General features: G+C 43.3%; 2 protein-coding genes across 2 annotated transcripts in view; one reads left to right on the forward strand and one right to left on the reverse strand.

The window, feature by feature from the left end:
* Window positions 1–18,532, forward strand: part of LOC119453730 (gastrula zinc finger protein XlCGF49.1-like) — a 219,249-nt gene extending 200,717 nt beyond the window's left edge. Inside the window, exon 6 of the mRNA XM_049668386.1 lies at window positions 17,645–18,532. Coding sequence (XP_049524343.1) covers window positions 17,645–17,829 — 185 coding nt within the window. The 3' untranslated portion in view covers window positions 17,830–18,532. The remainder of the gene's footprint in view (window positions 1–17,644) is intronic.
* LOC125945755 (zinc finger protein 436-like) overlaps window positions 1–19,914 on the reverse strand; it is a 98,919-nt gene that overhangs the window by 41,955 nt on the left and 37,050 nt on the right. The gene's annotated exons all lie outside the window — the stretch shown is intronic.

Raw genomic sequence — 19,914 nt, forward strand, 5'->3', positions numbered from 1 at the left:
GGAAGTGCAGAAGATTAGGACTCCACCGCTGTGATTTCTGTGACTGTGAAACTGGAAAACTGTTCTGTCTGAAAACACACACCATGGTCCACGCAGGCGAGCGTTCATTTAAATGCCATTTGTGCCCTCGAAGCTTGTTGCATAGTCCACTCAGGCGAGCGGCCTTATCAGTGCCCCTCATGCTCTTAAACTTTTGCGAATAGCAGCCATCTCAAGAGGCGTTTGCGTATCCACGCAGGCAAACGACCAAACCGCTGCACTATCTTCTTCAGTTTCTTTGTTCAGACTGATAGCCTGAGGATACATATGAAAACGCAGCAAACAGATGCAGAGATCGAGCAACCAACTGGCCTTCCTCACCACTTTTAACTGTTATCAGTGAGGCTTGCCTTCTGGCAACGGAGTAGTAACAAGGCAGTTCTATTCCTCTTATTTCTTTTAATAATGAACACATTAAAAAAAATTCCTGCTGTAAAATGCTCCCCAGAGGGCACTTTTTATGTGTAGTGTGTTAAGAAAATTTATGATAGGGACTGGTGGGGTAACATTTACATGTATGCTAATTTACATGTACATTATAGAGATCTAACTGCACATCGCTTTTCTTAAGTGTTAATCTTTCAGCGATATGAAAGACCAGTGTGATGAGGTATGACAGTATGTGGGTGCCTTGTTGTCTTGTAGAACAGTAACCCGTTTCATTATCTCGCAGGCATGTTCTTTTGTGCCTTGACCATTCCTTTGCTTCACACAGTAATCTCAAAAGTGAGAAGTATTCAGAAATCCTGTCCTGCGTTTGCATCAATTTCTCATTAGCAGATCTTCAAATAACATTGAAGCATTCATTTATCATTCCAACTTGACTATGTACTTTTTTCTTTGTTTCCCACTGGAAACAAAATAATCCTTGTAATGTTACACCATGTTATGAGCAACACCCTAGTGACGATGGACTGGTATGAAGGCAACTCAAATTGTCGTCCTCAGCATAACTTCCATGCGGCACCTTTTTGAATCCAATACTTATGACACTTATTTCCGGATAATGCCAGTAACATTGCTTCCATGCAATATTTATCCATAGAGTTATATTCCCTTAGGACTGTGAGGGCTTATTTAGGTGTTTATTCTCTCCAGTGCTTTGGCACTAAGGTGAAGTTTTTTACTGTGTAGCGGATGGGCCTGCAGGTGCTTCAATAATTTGCTGTTCTTCAGCTTTAAGGTACATTAAATTAAGAAGACATACTGTCATGCTATCTTGTCCTGCCTCTTTTATTTTACCCCACCAGGGCTTCACAGCAGAGGCCTATGGAATACTGTCGGCTACTAAACACATCAAGAAAGCAAAGCTCCCGAATTCCATAATATTCACAGATTCCCTAAGTGTCGTGAAAACTTCATCCATGAATTGCTACGAAAACAGAAAAATTCTCTGATAAACGACCTTTATTCACTGCTCTGCAATATGTATGCTTCTAATCAACAGGTTGTAATATGGTGGGTGCCTGGGCACAGGTGTATAGAGGGTAACGAGCTTGCCAATAAAATTGCAACTTCCATAGCAACAAAACCTAGCAATTTGTCCATACCCGTTCCTGCCACAGACTTGAAACCATTTCTACACAAAAAACTCGGAAACTATTGGCAACACTTATGGGATGAACAAACACTGAATAAACTCCATATAATTAAGCCACTTTTAGGCAACTGGCCATCATTAACAAAATCACGACGCACTGAAGTTCTCTTTTGCCGCCTTAGAATAGGACATACATATGGCACACATTCATACCTTCTAACTGGCGCTGAACCTCCCCTCTGTGGCAGATGCGGGGAAACGCTGACCGTACTCCACGTCTTGCTGGCGTGTCGGGAAGCAGAAACAGAGTGAAGAGGGCACTTTCCTTTAGCATACACACACCATATCCCCCTACATCCGACGCTGTTTCTTGGCCTAGAACCTCCGTTTGAAACCAAGGCAGTGCTTAACTTTCTAAATGATGTTGTGCTGCATGTTATTAGCCCGAGAAATTCCTAGCCTTCCCTCTATCTAGAGGGTATTGCTGCGGGTGTACTGTTTTATAGAGCACGTCCCTCCGGGCGCTTGTATCCAAGGGTCTGAGTGAGGCGGTAGTGAGAATGGAAGCGACGCATCTTTTCATGTTATTTCGTTCTAGCCTATATTTTATGGTCATCGCTCTCATCACTCGTTACTAGCATTCTTTTAATACTCGTATATTTTATGCACCTTACACTGAATATTTTAGGCCTCTATACAGCCTCGTTACATTTTACACGTTTAATTCACCACGTCATCGACTTTTCCATACCATTTCTTGGAGCTGTTTGGCCATCCCTGGCCCTTGCGCCAAAAACCCCCCCCCATACATCATCATCATCATCACCCCACCATGGCTGCTTGTTGCACTGCTAAGCAAGAGGTTGTGGGTTCAAGTCTCGGCCGCATTTCAATGGGGGAAAAAGGGAGAAATGCCAAAAGAACTTCTTCTTGGGCAAGTTGGTGCTGATATTTCCTAGGTGAACTTGTCTGTGGCGCGAAATGCATTTTGTGAAAAGGGGACAGAAGAGAAGAGACAGTGAAGCGCCAAGCCTTGGCGCTTCACTGTCTCTTCTCTTCTGTCCCCTTTTCACAAAATGCATTTCGCGCCACAGACAAGTTCACCTAGGGAGAAATGCTTGTAAGCCATGCATTAGGTACAAGGTGCAGAAACCTAGGTGGTCAAAATTAGTGTGGAGTATTCCACTACTGCATGCGCCATAATGACATCATCGTTTTGGCATGTAAAGACCCAGAATTGAAATCCTAATCCTTTTTTTTTTTGCTATAAAGTGTGTAAGGACATTGTGGTACCATGTGGAATTTTATTGAAACATACTGCCTGAGGTTTCACAAGGTATTTTGGGTTCAGCTTACAGCCTTTGGTAAAAGAGATGAAGCCTATTGATGCACAAATGGTGCATCGTCCTTGAGATCTTGGTGCTGGAAAGCTTGAAGCTGTGAAGAGTCAACACTGAGCCTCTCTGATGCTTTGAGTGATGCTGACACACCATGAGACGAACAAGGCATTTCATATTGAGCTGCCATCAATAAGATAGTGACTTTCTTTTGATAAAGGCAGTTCATTTAGTATTGCACCTTGCAGCCAGCATTAGAAGTTAATTCTTAGCAATAATTTCGTTTTAGACTTTCTGTACCTCCATGTGCTGCACTTTTACAGCAGAGCTGTTCTACAGTAGCTTCTACCGGATCGCTGCTTGCGTAGACCAAAAACTATCATCAGCAATAGCTTGAGCTTAGTCTTTTACCACAACTGGCTGAATGGCACCCCTCAACGCAAAAACGCGAACATGCTAATTCCACGTTTGTCATCTTCTTCCACAGTTGGTTCCGTTGTACAATAAACTGAAAATAGCCACTGGGTGTATTTCTTCGGCTAGTGACGTCATGCACTGCATAGGCAGGTTATCTCATTTGCATTCCGGCCGTGTGATGGGTAGGCCATGTGACGTCGCAACAGTCTATGTTTTTCCCGGGATGTCCAAGGGAGACCAGCAGAACTTTATGATTGACGCCTTTTGTTGGATCACCCCTACCGACTCAACTCCCATTGTAATTGCGGGTGATTTCAATGTAGACCTGTCTCGGCCAGATGAAAAGGGGTTTTTGGCGTTTCTGTTGAAAAGGTTCAGCCTTCAGTGCTATACAAAGATCGCTCGGCCTACCACACGTCATTGCTCCTGCAAAGACTTGACGTTCGTGAAGAACCTTTCCAGTGTTGTTACAGGACCCATGGCCATCTACCATAGCGACCAGAAAGCTATTGTCGCATTAGTGACAAAATAATGAGAACGATAGAAAATAACAATTCATGTGGTATGTGTGTTTATTTAAATCAGTATAGTTTATCACCACATATACAGCTCCGCTGGTCATCCACCTTCACAGCGTGGAATAGCACAGAATTTTTGATGAAGTATGCTATTTACTTAAACTCACTATGTAGCATTTGAGGAATTTGTCACAGATTTTCTTAGTGGCGGTGCCTTTGTGGATTTTTCGTGCAGCATTTTGCCCTTCTGGGGGCCGCATGATAAGATACCTTTTCTTTTCATTTCACATGTTTAGTGCCTTCTGGATCTTATCCATAAAGCATATAGACTCGAACCTCGTTATAATAAAACTGGCATATAACAAAATAATGTAAATAACGAAGTAAATGAAATTCCCCTTGAAGTCACCGTAGAGTTTCATGTTTTTAAAACCTCGTTTTAATGAAGTTAAATTGTTCTGCCAATGGATATAAAAAATTAAATTCATCTTCGAAACCAAAAAATACCCGAATTTCGCCCGCCACGTACATCGCTTTCTGCAGGGTTCGGCACTCATGTTGGAGGCAGAGACTGACGTCCGTCGGTTGCGGTTTATTGAACCAACTGCGCAAGATAGCGCTAGCGCGAGCCCTCGGCTCTCACGTTCGCGACTTCGTCCTCCTGAAGCAGCTGCGGCTTGCTTCAGAGAATTTCCCGGCGCAATCTTGTGGGTCACGGCCACGCCGTGCATTCGCTCCTCCCTCTCCCTGCGGCGTGCTGTGTGTGCTGGCAGCCGGGCATGGCCTCCGAGATTGCATTGGCATCGGTGCAGTCTTGCAGGCCACGAGTCTGCCGAGCCAAGCTGGCGTGGCGAACATCGCTTGCCTCCGCTGATCACACAACGGAGCACTGTGTTGTGTGCTGCTCGACTGTGACGAGTCAAGTGGAAAGTGGACGCGAAAGACGATCACAGTGGAATAGAGGCAGCTCTCTAAAGGCTGTTGCCTCAGGTGCCAAGTCACGTGTTGCACATGCCGAACATTCTTCTCTTGTTTTATTCAAATTACAATGCACGCGTGGCCGTGTAGCAGTTCCGCAGGCCGCAAAGCCGTCTTCTTATTTCCAAGTTTACGATTGTGCACCCATTGGCCATATATTGCATTAAATGGCAATAATGGATATAACGAAGTAACAGATTATAACGAAGTAATTTAGGCTTCGTTCTAACGTGGTTCGCGTTGCATACTGCTCCTTCCAAGACTTTTTTTTTTCTTATTACTGTGTTTAACCCTGGTCATTGTCTTTTTGCATGTAAGCATTTTTTTTTTACAGAAATATAATGAACTCTCTTCACTAGGAATTCGTTGTCTTCTTTGGAGGATTATATAAATCACTATGCTTGGCAAGTGCATAGTTAATATTGCTAATATGTTTTCTTTTTGCTTGCACTTATTGCAATAACCTCCTTTGAGGTTGTTGGCTATAAAAATGTATTTCTCATCTTTAGTTTTGCTCTCTGTAGCACTTGGCTGTTTTGTATGCTCCTTATAATTTAAGTGATGGTACACTGACCATTCGACTACATTTTTAATGCAAAGAAATATATAGAAAGTTGAAGGATCACCTATACATTCACACGGGCAAGTGACTATACCGCTGCATTGCGTGCTTCGAGTCCTTTGTGCAGACCGTTCACTTGTGCAGAAATATGAAAATGCAGCACTTTGACACGGCTGGAGTAGTTCACTGGCCAAGAAAATATTCCATATGTGTTAAATGCAGTCTGAATAGGGATTCCACATAGGTATGTTCTGGTGCATCTAGAAGCACAAGTGGTGTCACCATGTCCTCTATTGTTTTGAGCTGTCAATTTACTTCAAGGCATACTTAACATAATCTAGCAAGTTGTAGGAGATTTCAGTGCATCACTGTAACCATGTTAATCTGGTCTTTCATGTGAATGCATTACATAGCTCATCAATCTATTCCTTCAGAAAACCAGTGTGTGCAGCAGAGTGCTCAATCATAAATTCTGGTTGTTAGGTCTCACTGAAACATGTCGGTGTTCTCCAAATGAACTGCTGCCTCTTTAATCAATTAATTCTTCTGAAATCATTAACGTTTACAGTACACTAGAAAAGCGAATTATGTGTTGTCTTTCTAACCTCTTAGTGGCTTCACTTGTTGGAAATTCTTGTTTGTTCAGGTACATGATTATGAGGATGCCTTGTGTTTGTACAGACGCAGCCACTGCTAACGGGAACACGGCAACCCGTGGCATCGCTCCGCGGAGTGCCCCACCTCCGGCGCCTCATGGCATTGCGGCGCAGGCGCAATTGGCGAAAAACCCTACGAGTCGTCTGCTATGCTGAGTCGTCTGCCAAGACTTCACGATGCGCCGGTGGTGGCGCTCTGCAGATCGCTGCCACGAGCTCCCGTGTTCCCGCTAGCAGTGGCCGCGCCTGTACCTGACACGAATTTTAACCCTTTTGGTGCCAGTTTCTTTCAGGGGTGATGCACCTTCAGGATCAAGTTTTTGTTTCTTAGATATTGTAAAACGAACACAACGGTATCATTTTGGTTATGTAGAAGGGCAAGAATGACACAGATAATGAGAAATGCTCTCCTGGTGTGGTCCTCACATCCCTACCTAACCTCAGTGACACTTCGGGCGAAAAACAGGACAACGTACTGGTACGTTAGGGGCACTGAAAGGGATAAGCAGTGGTGATCATGAACAGTGTGGGTGCACTCGAAGAAACCCCTTCATCATTGTCTTCGTGGCATCTTTTAATGCATTAGCATTCTCACGGTACTTCACGCACTTTCCAGGGGCCAACTATGTATGTATGTTTGTATCTCATCATTTTCCCATGTACCTGGGTAGTCTGTGGACGAATCGTTAGTGCATTGGGCTGCTGCGCTGAGCCTACAGGGTTCGAAACCAATCATTACAAATTTGTTTTGCTGCTCTGCAGTATGTGTATGCTTGTATGTTATTATCAAAGAAATGACCATTTCATCCGTGACAACTCATTGAAAACTTTGCCATTTTATTCGGCTGAGGCAGCAGCCCATGATATCACTACAGTCCACGTCTTCTCACCTTAGTAAGTTTTATAGTTTAAAACTTTTGTTGGTGATAGCTTATTTGGATTTCACAAACCTGTTCAATGGGCAATCATATATGTAAACACTGTTAAGTAAATCCAACAGGACAAAAAGCTGTGCTTTGTTTTATGTTTTCAGAGATCTCCTTCAAGGCACTGGACAAGCAGCATGCTCATTATTATCACTAGCATCGGTGTGTTTCGATTTTAGCATTCCGTAATTGCAGTTTGGTTTTCATCTTGCAGGATCAAGGCGTCCATCCTCTCCAACAACTACTCAAGTCGAAGCAGAGAGGCCTCCACTGCTGTGACTTCTGTGAATTTGAAACTGGAAAACTATTCTTTCTGAATACATGCATAAGGTTCCACACAGGCTAGAAACCATTTCAGTGCCCCGCATGCCCTCAGAGTTTTGTGAAAAGCAGCGGCCTTAAGAGACATTTGCGCATCCGTACAGGACCATATCACTGCACCATCTGCTCCAAGTCCTTTGTACAGGCCGATAATTTCAGGACACATATGAAAACTATGATGCCGCACAGTTGGCAGCAGTGACGTTGGTGTACTTTTTGGGATAAATGTAGCGTGAATGTGAAATCGACATAGTACGTGCGCAGTATACTGTGTGGTGTTGTGCGTTGCGGAGCGCTCACAAGTTTTCCTATGTTTTGTCATATGTTGAACTGCCAAGTAAATTTTATTTCACTGTAGTTTAATAAGTTGCAAAGAAATTTGTTGTAGTGGCACTGCTTTCATTACTGTAACCATATTTATGCGGTGTGGCTTCATGGCAAAGCTCAGCAAAGAGAAAAGCAATCATCCATCAACTATGCCTTGAGAACAGTTGTGTTTGTAGTAAAAATAGCCATGATTCCGAATGTTTGGCCAACTATCTGGTCTTCTTGGTCTCCTCCAAGTTTCATCATCATCATCAGCCTATATCCATTGCAGGACGAAGGCCTCTCCCTGCGATCTGTCTACCCCTGTCTCTACCCTGTCTTGCACTAGGTGATTCCCACGTGCGCCTGCAAATTTCCTAACTTCATCACCCCACCTAGTTTTCTGCTGTCCTTGACTGCACTTCCCTTCTCTTGGTATCCATTCTGTAACTCTAATGGTCCACCGGTTATCCATCCTACGCATTACATGGCCTGCCCAGGTCCATTTTTCCCTCCTAATGTCAACTAGAATATCGGCTATCCTTGTTTGCTCTCGGATCCCTCTCTTCCTGTCTCTTAAGGTGAGGCCTAACATTTTCATTGCATCGCTCTTTGTGCGTTCCTTCACTTGCTCTTGAGCTTCTTTTTAACCTCCAAGTTGCTGACTCCATATGTTAGCACCGGTAGAACGCTATAATTGTACACTTTTCTTTTCCACAACAGTGCTAAGCTCTCTGCCAGGATTTGGTAATGCCTGCTGTATGCACTCCAACCCAATTTTATTTTTCTGTAAATTTCTTTTCATGATCAGGGTACCCTGTGAGTAACTGACCTAGATAAACTTACTCCTTTACAGACTCTAGAGGCTGACTGGCGATCTTGAATTATTGTTCCCTTGGCAGGCTATAGAACATTCTTTGTCTTGTGCATAATAATCTTTAACCCCACTCTTACACTTTCACGGTTGAGGTCCTCAAGCATTTGTTGTAATTCGCCCACATTGTTGCTGAATTGGACAATGTCATCAGCAAACCGAATGTTACTGAGATATTCACCGTTGATCCTCACTCCCAAGCCTTTCTAGTCTAAGAGCTTGAATACTTCTAAGCATGCAGTGAATAGCATTGGAGAGATTGAGTCTCCTTGCCTGACCCCTTTCTTGATATGTAACTTTCTACTACCTCCCTCATGACTCATACAATTAATCTCGAAGTTTACTGCTGCGTAAATCACCATTCTTGTGAGTTTAAAAACCCCTCGCCAGGTTTCGGCATTGCTAACAAACAAGAGGAATGCATAGGGCATGCAATAGCAGTTATTCAGCAAAACTCAAGAGAACCTCGCTTTCCTGTTAGAAAATCAAGGTCGCACACATGAATCCCTCTGTGTAGGATGCTTTGTCCACATCATCGTTCATTAATTTGTGTGACTGGCAAAGCATCGAATGCAGAATATGCTAAACCGCACTGGGAGGTGTATCAGTGCTGTGAAAGATGAAAAATAATATATTAGGCTGGGCTTCTAAGGTACCTAAGATGCGATCTCACGTCTTCAGTATTGGTGAAGGCAGGGAAGAAATGTCACTTGCGGACACTAGTCGAAGTAAATGGGGTTCCTGCTCGGCAGTGAAGCATGCCTCCTGGCAACACAGTCAGTGAGTGAGTGAATAAACTTTATTGTAAAATGAATTATTCAGCTGGCCTCATGCGAGGCTTATTTATGGTCGGGGCCCCTATTTCAGGGCTCCGCTGGCTTCCGCAAGCCTGTTAGCTCTTCTGACCAGGAGGATGTGGTCCTCTAGGTCTTAGCCTGCCAGCAGTTCCTCCCACTGATCTCTATTTGGATTTCGTATGTGAGGTTCTATGTTGTGTGATGTACACTCCTATGTTATGTGGTACAGGGTTGGTGTTGACCCGCACCATGGGCATATGTCTCTAAAGGCTGAGGGGTGTATCTTGTGTAGTTTATGTAAGCTGATGAAGGTGCCTGTCTGTAGCCTATGCAGATCGGTGGCCTCTTCAGTCTTTAGTTTTCTGTGGGGTGGTGGCTAGGGCATACGATTCCCTCTATAGTAGTTTAATATGGTCGAGTAATCGGGATCGATGGGCGTTAGGTCCTCTACAGCGGATGTGTTGAGGACCCGATAGCGTATCCTCGGGCTGCTCTATTCGTGTATAGATTCCTTGTGATCCCTTCGTGTCCCGGTACCCATGTAATCATTTGGATGAATTCGCTTTGGCATTCTTTGAGTTTGGTGAAAATTCGGTGTGCGTTCGTACCAACCCTTTCTCTTTGGAAATTCCTGCATGCTGTTTGTGAATCTGTTAGGATTGTCGGCGATTTCATTGATTTCCTTCCCTCTTGGATAGCAAGTGCGATGGCGACTTCCTGCGCTTCCGTGATGGAGCTGCGGGATATAAACCCGCTGGAGGTTATTGTTCCTCTGCAGTCAGTGACCACTGCTACTGCTTTCTTAGTCTTGCCTGTGTAGAGTGCAGTGTCGGTAAATCGGGCTGCATTCACAAAGCCTAATTTCCTTTCGAATGCCTGTCTCCTGCCGGAGTGGAGGTTCGGGTCCATGTTTTTGGGGAGCGGGGTTACCTGGTACCAGCTTCTGATGGTGCGCTGTATTTCTTGTGTTTGTTTGTGGGCTTGTAGTTGGGCGTTTTAACCAAATCTCTCAAGTACGCTCCTGCCTGTGGGTGTTTGGAGGAGCCGGTTTTTCTGCGAGATGAGTTGAGCTTCGGCTAGTTCTTCAAAGGTGTTATGAAGTCTTAGGGCCAGAAGTTTCTTATTTGGAGTGTTCTTTGGTAGGCGTAGGGCAGTTTTGTATGCCTTTTTTATGATTACATCTGCTTTTTCCTTCTCCGCTTTAGTTAGGTTGTAGTTGCCTGTATGTTACCCTGCTGACTACTAGGCTCCTCACTAAGCGGAGTGTGTCTCCCTCATTCATGCCCTTTCTTCTGCTTTCATTCGGGCGATTTGTTGGGCTGTTGTTTTGAGGAGGGCGAGGGCAGTCGCTTGACATTTCGATTCTTTCTGTCGCCCCTAATTATGATCCAATTTGAAAAATCCTTGCACTAAAAGATTGCCATGGTGGCACTTTACAACATTGAGCGTATAAGTGAAATATCGGCATGAGCCTGGTGAAGGGCCATTTAAAAGATGTTTACATGCGTATTCAAAAAGCTAACTGCATATCATTAATTGTTAGTGCCCGCAATGATAGGAAAGACCTGTGTGCTGAGGTATGACCGGTATGTGGGTGCCTCATTTTGGAGATAGTGTTATTTCAAGTTCTCAGGACTTCAGCAATATAGCTGCACTCATAAAAGTACCTATTTCACAATCTTTTAATCCTTTCAGACGCCAGTTGGTTGTATTGACTGAAAGCCTACTTTCACTGCATTTCTTACATCTTCAGAATCTTAAAGAGCTTACAGCTGCAGAATAGATTAAAGAGTCTTCTGTTTAGGGAGTTTTGTCAAGTTTACGGAGTGGGCTCTATGCAAAAACTCACTGCAGGAACTTAAGATATGCAAACATCGACTATTTCATGTCTACCAGGCTTGAAAAGCACCTCTCCAGCCACTCGAAAATGATGACTGGCGCAACACATTGTAAAAATCAGTGAAAGAAGTAAACCTGCTGTCTACAATGACATACTCGCACCAAGCAAAATACCCAACCATCTACTTTCATACTCGTTTTACTAAAACAATTTGCCTGTGTAATTCAAACTTGCAGCATTATTTAAATCGGAAGGGTTTCAAGCAGTGTGTCGGAATGGAACGAAAACAAAAGCGAAACAAAGATTTTTTTGACCGGAACGAAAACGTAATCAAAACGTTCTTTATTATTTTTGTTTCGGAGTGAAACCGAAATATTTTGTATCCGTTTTCATTTAAGGGGGAAAAGTCAGCAATTCGAAACAACCGACGTCGGGCAATGTCAGAATTGGCGCGTATCTCAGGGGTCCGTATAAACACCTATCTCAGGGAGGCATAGTGCAGGCAATAGCCGGTCGAGTGCTCCCCTAATCTAAGCATGCTACTTGGTGCACTAGCAGATCAGCATCGCAGCAAAACCGAGGGCTTGGGCGCTAAGAGCTTATCGCCTCGTTTTCTACTGGTACAACGCTTTGTTACCGAAGTTTTATCCTTAGTTTACATTTTATCGGAACAGTGGTCTCGAATTACGGTGAGTACATTATATGATGTGCTGCTTCTGAGATCATGCTCAGCGCCTTGACTCAAGGCGCTAAGCATGATCTCAGAATTCACTTGTTGAGAAAAATTTTCTCGTTACATAGCTTCTAAAATTTTTGCACGCCATCCAAATCCGTTAAGAAGCGTTACGGTTCATTATTTTTTCCTTCCAGAGCAGAAGCAGAATGTAACTTTTTTTTTCCAGTGGAACGAAACAAAAACCAGAACGAAAAACATTTGTTCCTATATCCTGGTTTCAAGATGTATAGACACATTTTAAATATCCTTACTTTAATCGATGCTCTTGCTGTTGATGCACTACCTTGGATACACTATTGTGTACGTAGCGTCTGAAAGGGTTAAACAGCATATTTTTATCTGCGGCAGCCACTCTTTTGTTGCACACAATAATTTGAATGTTGGAAGTAATCGGCATTCTTGTCTCATGTTTTTTAATAGGATTTCCTCTAAAAGACACCTTCAAACACTGATTTATCGCTTCAGCTTCACAGTGTACTTGTTCGCTTTTTACCTCTTGATTTACAAACTATAATCCGTCTGATTCTGTCATGCCTTAAGATTCAGCCTAGTGAAGCGGAATTGATAAGAAAAGATCAATTAGAATCATGGTCTTCTGGTTCAATACTGTGTGGAACTTTGTTCATGGTAATGCGCATTCCAGAATTCATTCTGGATAATGCCCGGAATGTTTCTTCTATTGAATATTTACCCATGGAATTTTATTAACTTGCCATTTAGGATCATTCTAGGTGTTCATTCTTTGCCCTGCTTTTTGCCGAAGGTGAACTTTCTCTTCTGTGGCACTTTTTCTGGAGGTTTTGTAATGATTCTCCTGTTCGTCAACGCCAGGGTACTGTTATCCTGTCGTATGTATTTAAATGAATTCAGATACTCTCAAGCTGAAGAACAGCGAATTCATAGGTTCATACCTTCGTGGTATCTAATGCTCCCCTTCTTTCTCGCTGTGGATTGTGTGATGACATTGTTTTAGCGTGATGGAACTTTATTGAGTCATATTAATCGTATTGTGCAGTTTCATAAGATATTCTATGTACAGCCTTTTGTCAAAAGAAAAGAAGCCAATAGGAGCACGAGCGCTGCTATGCGATTCTTCGTGCTGGAATGCTGTGATGAGTGAATACTCTTTGATGCTTTGACAAACACAGCAGCAAGCCGACTAGACATTTTGTATTCATTTGTCATCAATAACATAGTGGCTTTTACTTTTGGTAAAAGCTCTATGCTTAATGTTGTGTTATGTGGCCGGCAGAAGATGTTTATCCTTGATAACACTGTTGTTCTCCACTTACTCTGCCTACTTTGTGTATTTCTAGTAGACGAAGAATGCTGTATTCTCATCCCCACTATGTAGGATTTGAAGAATGTGTGATCGCTTCTTTAGTGGCTGTATGTTTGTGAATGTTTATTCATCTGTGAGTCTGGTATATTCCCTATTTTTCGTGGGGGCATGATAAGACGTCTTTTGTATTCATCTCGCATACCTCGCTGTAGTGGCTTAGCAGCTGTGGTGTTGCACTACTAAGCACGGAAGTCGTGGGGTAAAATCTCGGCCCTGGCAGCCACATTTTGATACGGGCGAAATCTGAAAATGCTCGTGTGCTGTGCATTGGGTGCACGTTAAGATTCCCAATTGGTCAAAATTAATACTCAGTCCCCTACTAGATCATGCCTTATAATCAGATGGTGATTTTGCCACATAAAACCCCAGAATTGAATTATTATGGAATCACATTTTTACTGCCTGTTTGATTTAATTGGTGTACTCCTTCGAGGAGCCTTTTTTTTTATGGGTCTGTTTGAGCGACAGTGGAAGAATAGACTAGGTGTCTCAACGACGCTGCTGCGCCAGTGATTTTTTTTGGTCGTGGAACATTGGGAAGTCAACCACAGCACCTAGTGCGGTGTGCGGGGATCCTCTGCCATGTGCACGCATAAAAGAATCGCTAGTAAATTGTCCCATATTTGACCGTTTACCCGTCTAAGCTTCTTGTGAGCCTTTGGGAACCAAGCTTAGGCATGTCCTCCTAAATATTTAAACTAGCCAAACCTAAATGTGATTCGCAACTGGTGCAAGTCCCCTGTAGAGATTATAGATTACTATGGAGCCACAAATAAATAATTTCTGGGGGTACTAGGCCACTGATTGAGAGCTTTCCGATATGGCTTCACGGGCTCATGTGGCACAAAGCACAGAAAGGCAGTTTCCGAGTGATTCATGGAGACGTTGGCAATTTTGCTCATTGATTTGTGCTTCTTGTTGCTATTAAGATTGTACTTGTGCATTTTAAAGTGAAATTTTCTTTGCCTTTTCCGTTGACTTTTTCGCTGCTGCTGTCATGCACGCCGCCTCAGGGGGGAGGGTTCAGAGCGTGCATGTACATGGAAGGAGTGTGGCAGAGAGGAAAGGTGACATGAGAAACTTGTTTGGAACTTTTCCATCGCGTTGCACGTGCACAATACCCTCTGGAGCTCCCTGGGCTTCCTAACATAACCTCTTGGCACCTGTAATCATCCGTTAATCACTCAAAAGCATTCATTTATTTTTTATTTTGTACATACTGTGCACCCTTTTCGGGCTGTTGCAGGGTGGGAAATACAAGCTTATAACAATACAGTGACATACGGAAAAATAATTAATAATTATCTATTAACATAACAATTGTGTACAAGGCATATATAAGTATAAGGCATATATACACCTACGATTAGTAAAACATTTCCATATTTCTTTAAAAGGAAACCACAGAGTCAACATTTTCAAAAACCTTCAAGTTAAGTTTGTTCCAGTCAACAATTGTTTTAACCCAAAAATAATGCTTAAAGACATCAACTCTGGAAGAATAAGGCATGAAAGGATAGCTGTGAATTATACTTGGTGATATTCTGCCAGGAGGTAGCAGGCTGGGATCCACGTTTAGGCTTAGTGTTTGTAATTAGAACATAAATTTTAATGTAGCAACCCTGCGGCGCTTAGCAAGTGTCGGCAGGTTAGCCCTATCAAGTAACTCTGTAACTGATTGCGTTCGATTGTAGCAGGACAAGACAAACCTGGCAGCAGGGCACTCTACTTTTTCTAGTTAATAATGAGGTATTGCTGATATGGGTCCCAGACTATACTTGCGTACTCTAGACTAGGGTGAACATTGCCGGTATTCACTTAGCTTTACTGCATTGCTTACCCTTCTACTAACGTGCCAGTCCTGAACGGAAGTAGATGGATGGTAGAGCAGAGGGGGGGGGAGGAGACATAGAATGAGTAGAACCGACACAGTTGCGAAACAAGTGAACAACAGCCTTGCCACTCTTTGCTCACAGTTCCCATACAGGAGGTTAGGGTGGGAGAATTAAAAGAAGACGTGAGGCGGTAAGAAAATGCTACTGCTATAGACAGACAACGGTTGCGGGCAAACTGAGAGTCTGATACGGTACGTTTCTGCTATTCCTCAAAAATAAACACCATGCAAATTTGTCAAGCAGAGAACAAACGCAAGGCGTGTAGACGCAAAGCTTCATTAATTCACCGTAGAATCTAGGCCACACTACAGAAGCGGTAGCACCTCAAATCAACACTTCTGTGCCCACCGTGGTAGCTCTACAGCTATCGCATTGCCCAACACCGCGGGTTCGATCCCCGCTGCGGCAGCCAGATTTCAACGATACTGAAATACAAAACGGTCGTGCACTTGGATTTATGTCCACAATTTTTCAAGAGCACCAGGGTATCAAAATTATCTGGAGTTCGCCACTACGCATGCCTTATAATTCGATTGTGGTTTTGGTACTTGTAGCCCCATAATTTAGCCAACACTTCTGCCGCAATGAGATGTACCATGTGAAGCAGTGGCAATGCTCAGCCCTCCATAAACAATGTCGCGCATCAACGCCTCAAGATAACACATCTTCCTGTGTGTTCTGTGTACTATGCAGACAAATGGCAGTTTTGCATACAAGGTAACATTTATTATGAACTCTCTACTCTCTTATTGCACTAAATGCTGAAGAAATTAAGCATTCGCAGTCCACATCACCTCTAATTATTGTCAGTCGAAGCAAACAGCACAAAAAGCTTTGTTTGCTTAGACTGTCACTGTCCTTTGGAACATCATTTTTTTCACTAATAAACATCTCACAACGCTCAGTAGTGAGACTGCATACCCGTAGCACCAGGTGCATTCTCAACTTATTAATTTCATCGCATTGTTCAAAATGCATGCACTGGAAGAATAAAATGCAATTTTGATAATTCGATAAACAAACAAGACTGCACAGACATTTCCCAACAGGATATGCTTGAATGATGCACTGGGTAGCTAGAGTAATACTATAACAATTGTTTGTGAGCAAAGCAATTCGTAAAAAGGAGTTGTACTCACAAATAGAAAGTTAAAGGTTCTTGTACATCCAAACCAAAATGTTCGCACTGCATTGATTGCCTGCTCAGCTGAGTGCTTCTCTGTCACTGCCTGCATGTTAACGCACAGTCGAGGCTACAGTGCAGCAGTTTTCACCTGAGACGCATCACAAGCACATCTAAACAAGCACGGGCAGAAAACTTGCTGAAAACACCAACTACGACATTGTTTGACGATGCATGACCGCACTGCAAATCAAGATCAGAGAGTTCACTAGGTTGTTTCTAGTTGCATATTCAAGTTTTCTTTGCAAATAGCACGGGAACCATTAACACAGAATTGGCTGGAGCTAGTAGTGCCATAGAAAAAGTGAAATTGTGCATTACAAGTCCGTTTTGTAGCTTAATACGTGAGCACTGTGCCTTCCGCTGCTAGCAGACGACAGAAAATGTTGATCCCCCAACATCTGCAGCGCTCCTGTCGCTAAAGAGAGGAAGTCCGAACAGAATTGTTGTCTGCTCGCTCTGCACGCAGACAGCGCCGTTGAGACACTTGTCTATATTTGAACCGTAGCTTGAGCCATGTTGTTTTTCGGATGTAAGCATTCTTTTATAGTAATTGAATTATGTATATTCAATATGAATTGACTGTCTGTTTTTGAGTGATATATAAATGGTTCAGCTTTGCGATTGCAATTATTGTGTATATAGTTGCAGTGCACTTGCGCTTGTATGTATATAACCTTCATTGCAATTCTTTGTTAAAAACTCAATGCTTCTCTCGTAATGTCACTGTTTTACATTTCATTGCTTTTGGATGCTCCAGAAAAGTTGAGTGATAGCACTTGGAAACTCATTTATTTTTGCCACTGAATGCACTTTTTATGACGTTTTAATGAGGGCTCATTATTAGCATTAGCATCTGTGCTTTCTGATTTTGGCATTAAGTGCGATGTGGTTTTCATTGTGCAGGGCCAAAGGATTCATCCTGTCCCACAACTACTGAGGATGACAAGTCTCAGCGAGGACCTTTCCACCACTGTGATCGCTGTGACTATAAAACTAGAACACCGTCCGATCTGAAAGTACACGTTAAGGCCCACATAGGAAAGCTTCCCTTTCAATGCAGTTTGTGCCCTTACAGCTTCTCACGCAGATACCTCCTGACTAGGCATTTGCGTGTTCACACAGGCGAGAAGCCATTTCAGTGCCCTTCATGCTCTCAGAGCTTCTCACAAAAGGGCACTCTTAACTCGCACCTTCGTGTCCACACTGGTGAGCGGCCGTATAAATGCCATTTGTGCCCTCAGAGCTTCTCACACAGAACCGCTCTAAATGTTCATTTGCGCGGCCACTTGGGCGTGCGGCCATATCATTGCCCCTCCTGCACTCGGACTTTTGTGGATAAGAGCCATCTGAATATTCACCAACGCATCCATTCAGGTGAGCGGCCTTATCAGTGCCCCTCATGCCCTCAGGCTTTTGTGGAAAGTGGCCATCTGAATGTTCACCTACGCATCCACTCGGGCGAGCGACCATACAGCTGCACCATCTGTTCCAAGTCCTTTGCGCGGTCTGGTACCTTGAAGAAACATATGAAAACACATCACCATGACAACCCTGAGTAAGTCACCAGCCCTGTAGGGTGTGCATCATGTATTAGGCAGAGTCTAAAATTATGAATCTACATACCTGCACAATATTCTGCATGGCATTGTGGTGCATCAGGAAGCAAGTGTTGATATGCCTTTATATGTTTAACTGCCAAGCCACTTCACGAGATGTTTCAGCCTAATCTAGCAAGTTGCAGGCAGAGTGGGCTGATATTGCTTTCATTTGTGAAAGGTATCCTTTCATGTGCAGGCATAACAAATTCAGAAGCGATCATCTCTCAACTTTGCCTTCAAAACACTGTTGTTTGCATTAAAGTAGTCAAGATAAATTCTGAATGTTAGGCCAGTAATCAGGACTTATTGGTATCCTCCAAGTATACTGCTGCCTAAATGAACATTCTTGTTAGGTGAATGGCCCCTCACCAGGTTTGGGTATCCCTAACAAACGAACATGGTGGATTTGTTGTGCAGTAACATGTATTCAGCAAACTATGAAACCATTCCACATCACGAAAACAGCTCAAATTTTAGATGAAAGCCTGTGTGTCCTGCAGGGTACCCTGCATTGAGGTTGGAAACCAAGGTCACACACATAAAGGCCTCACCAGTCACAGTCAGTGAACAATTTTTTGGACTTCCTAGGGACTGCGAAAACGTCGAAAAATGGGGCAGTTCGAAAAAAACAAATCTGGCTTTTACTGCCCTTAAGAGCACAAATTTCCACAACCAAGTCCGAAATTGCCCTGACGGCCTGCCTGTACACTTATTTGGTGTCTGTGCTTGTGCTATGACAGGAAAAGCGGATGCGCGCCTGCATCATTAAGGAACGCATACATCCCCTCTGTGACAGTGGCCCTTTTATACTCTTGGTATGCTTCACCTCAATATGTTGCGTATGTTTGACCGCATAACGTTTCTGTGATGCGGCAAAGCTGACTTTTTGGGGAATCGGCATTATGCAACGAGACTTGATATGCTTTCCATGCTACGAAGCTATCGGCAAGGATGATGAAATTGGAGTCTGTGCCATTTCTCACAGCAGTGGATCCTTTCTTTAAAGACATGGCAAACACGGCAAAATAAGGATCCTGGGGGCTCGTGATTTATACATGTGATTTGGTTCATTGTATCGGGTATCGGAGAAGGCCAGAAAGAAATGGGACTTGCAGACACTAGTAAGGGAGGTAAAGGGGAATGCTTATGTTAGCAGTGAAGCTTGCCTTCTAGCAACATAGTAACCTCACATTTCAGTTCCTTCCATCTCCTCTAATTACGAACCAGCTTTAAAGATTATTGTGGTGAAATGCTCCCCAAACAGATCTTGACAAGTTCCAATGTCTAAGCAAAATTTCCGATGGGGCCTAGTGGGAGGCGTTTTAACAGGTGCGTACTTATGTGCATTGGAAAAGCTGGCTGCACGTAGTTTTTATCCCGGACCAAGTTTAATTTTTCTTCAGCTGCAAAGCTTTCTTTCTGATAAACCCGTATAGATTTCCTTTCGAGCTTTGTGCTAGAGTCCGGTGGATGACAGCTTTTTCGTTTCTTATTTTTATTAGGTGTTGAAGGGGCCCTGTAACACTTTTTGAACATAGTAAAGAAAACATTGCTGATCTGTAGAAGAGGCTCGTGTGAACATGTGGGCCAAATGTCATTTCAGTATGGGCAGCAGCTAATTTTGATTGTCGTGTGAAAATCTGGGAAAAATTGCTTGCTCTTGCCTCCACTATGTCGTCATGCAGCGTTATCTCAAGCAGCTGGGCCACCAACAGCCATCGGCTGCTTTTGTGAGTGCATCAACATTCTCAGTACTAATACTGTAATTGCTAATTTCGAATTGAATAAAGGAAATATATGTATATAATATGTATATATGTGTGCGATTTTCACGTTTGCACTGCCGGTCTATAAACAGTTCCATAGCTGTGACTGCTGCACGTGGACTCCGAGATAGCAACGGTGTGCTGTGTAGTGCTGTCCACTCTAGCGTGCGCGGAAAGAAGGTGTGCGTGGAAAGAAGGAAGAGACGCACCTCCGTTGCGAGGTGACACTTTTCTGGGCGGAGCATGTGCTCGCAAAACCTGATGCTTTGTTGCTTGTGTG

Source organism: Dermacentor silvarum, chromosome 5, assembly GCF_013339745.2.
Source record: "Dermacentor silvarum isolate Dsil-2018 chromosome 5, BIME_Dsil_1.4, whole genome shotgun sequence".
Taxonomy (NCBI): Eukaryota; Metazoa; Arthropoda; class Arachnida; order Ixodida; family Ixodidae; genus Dermacentor; species Dermacentor silvarum.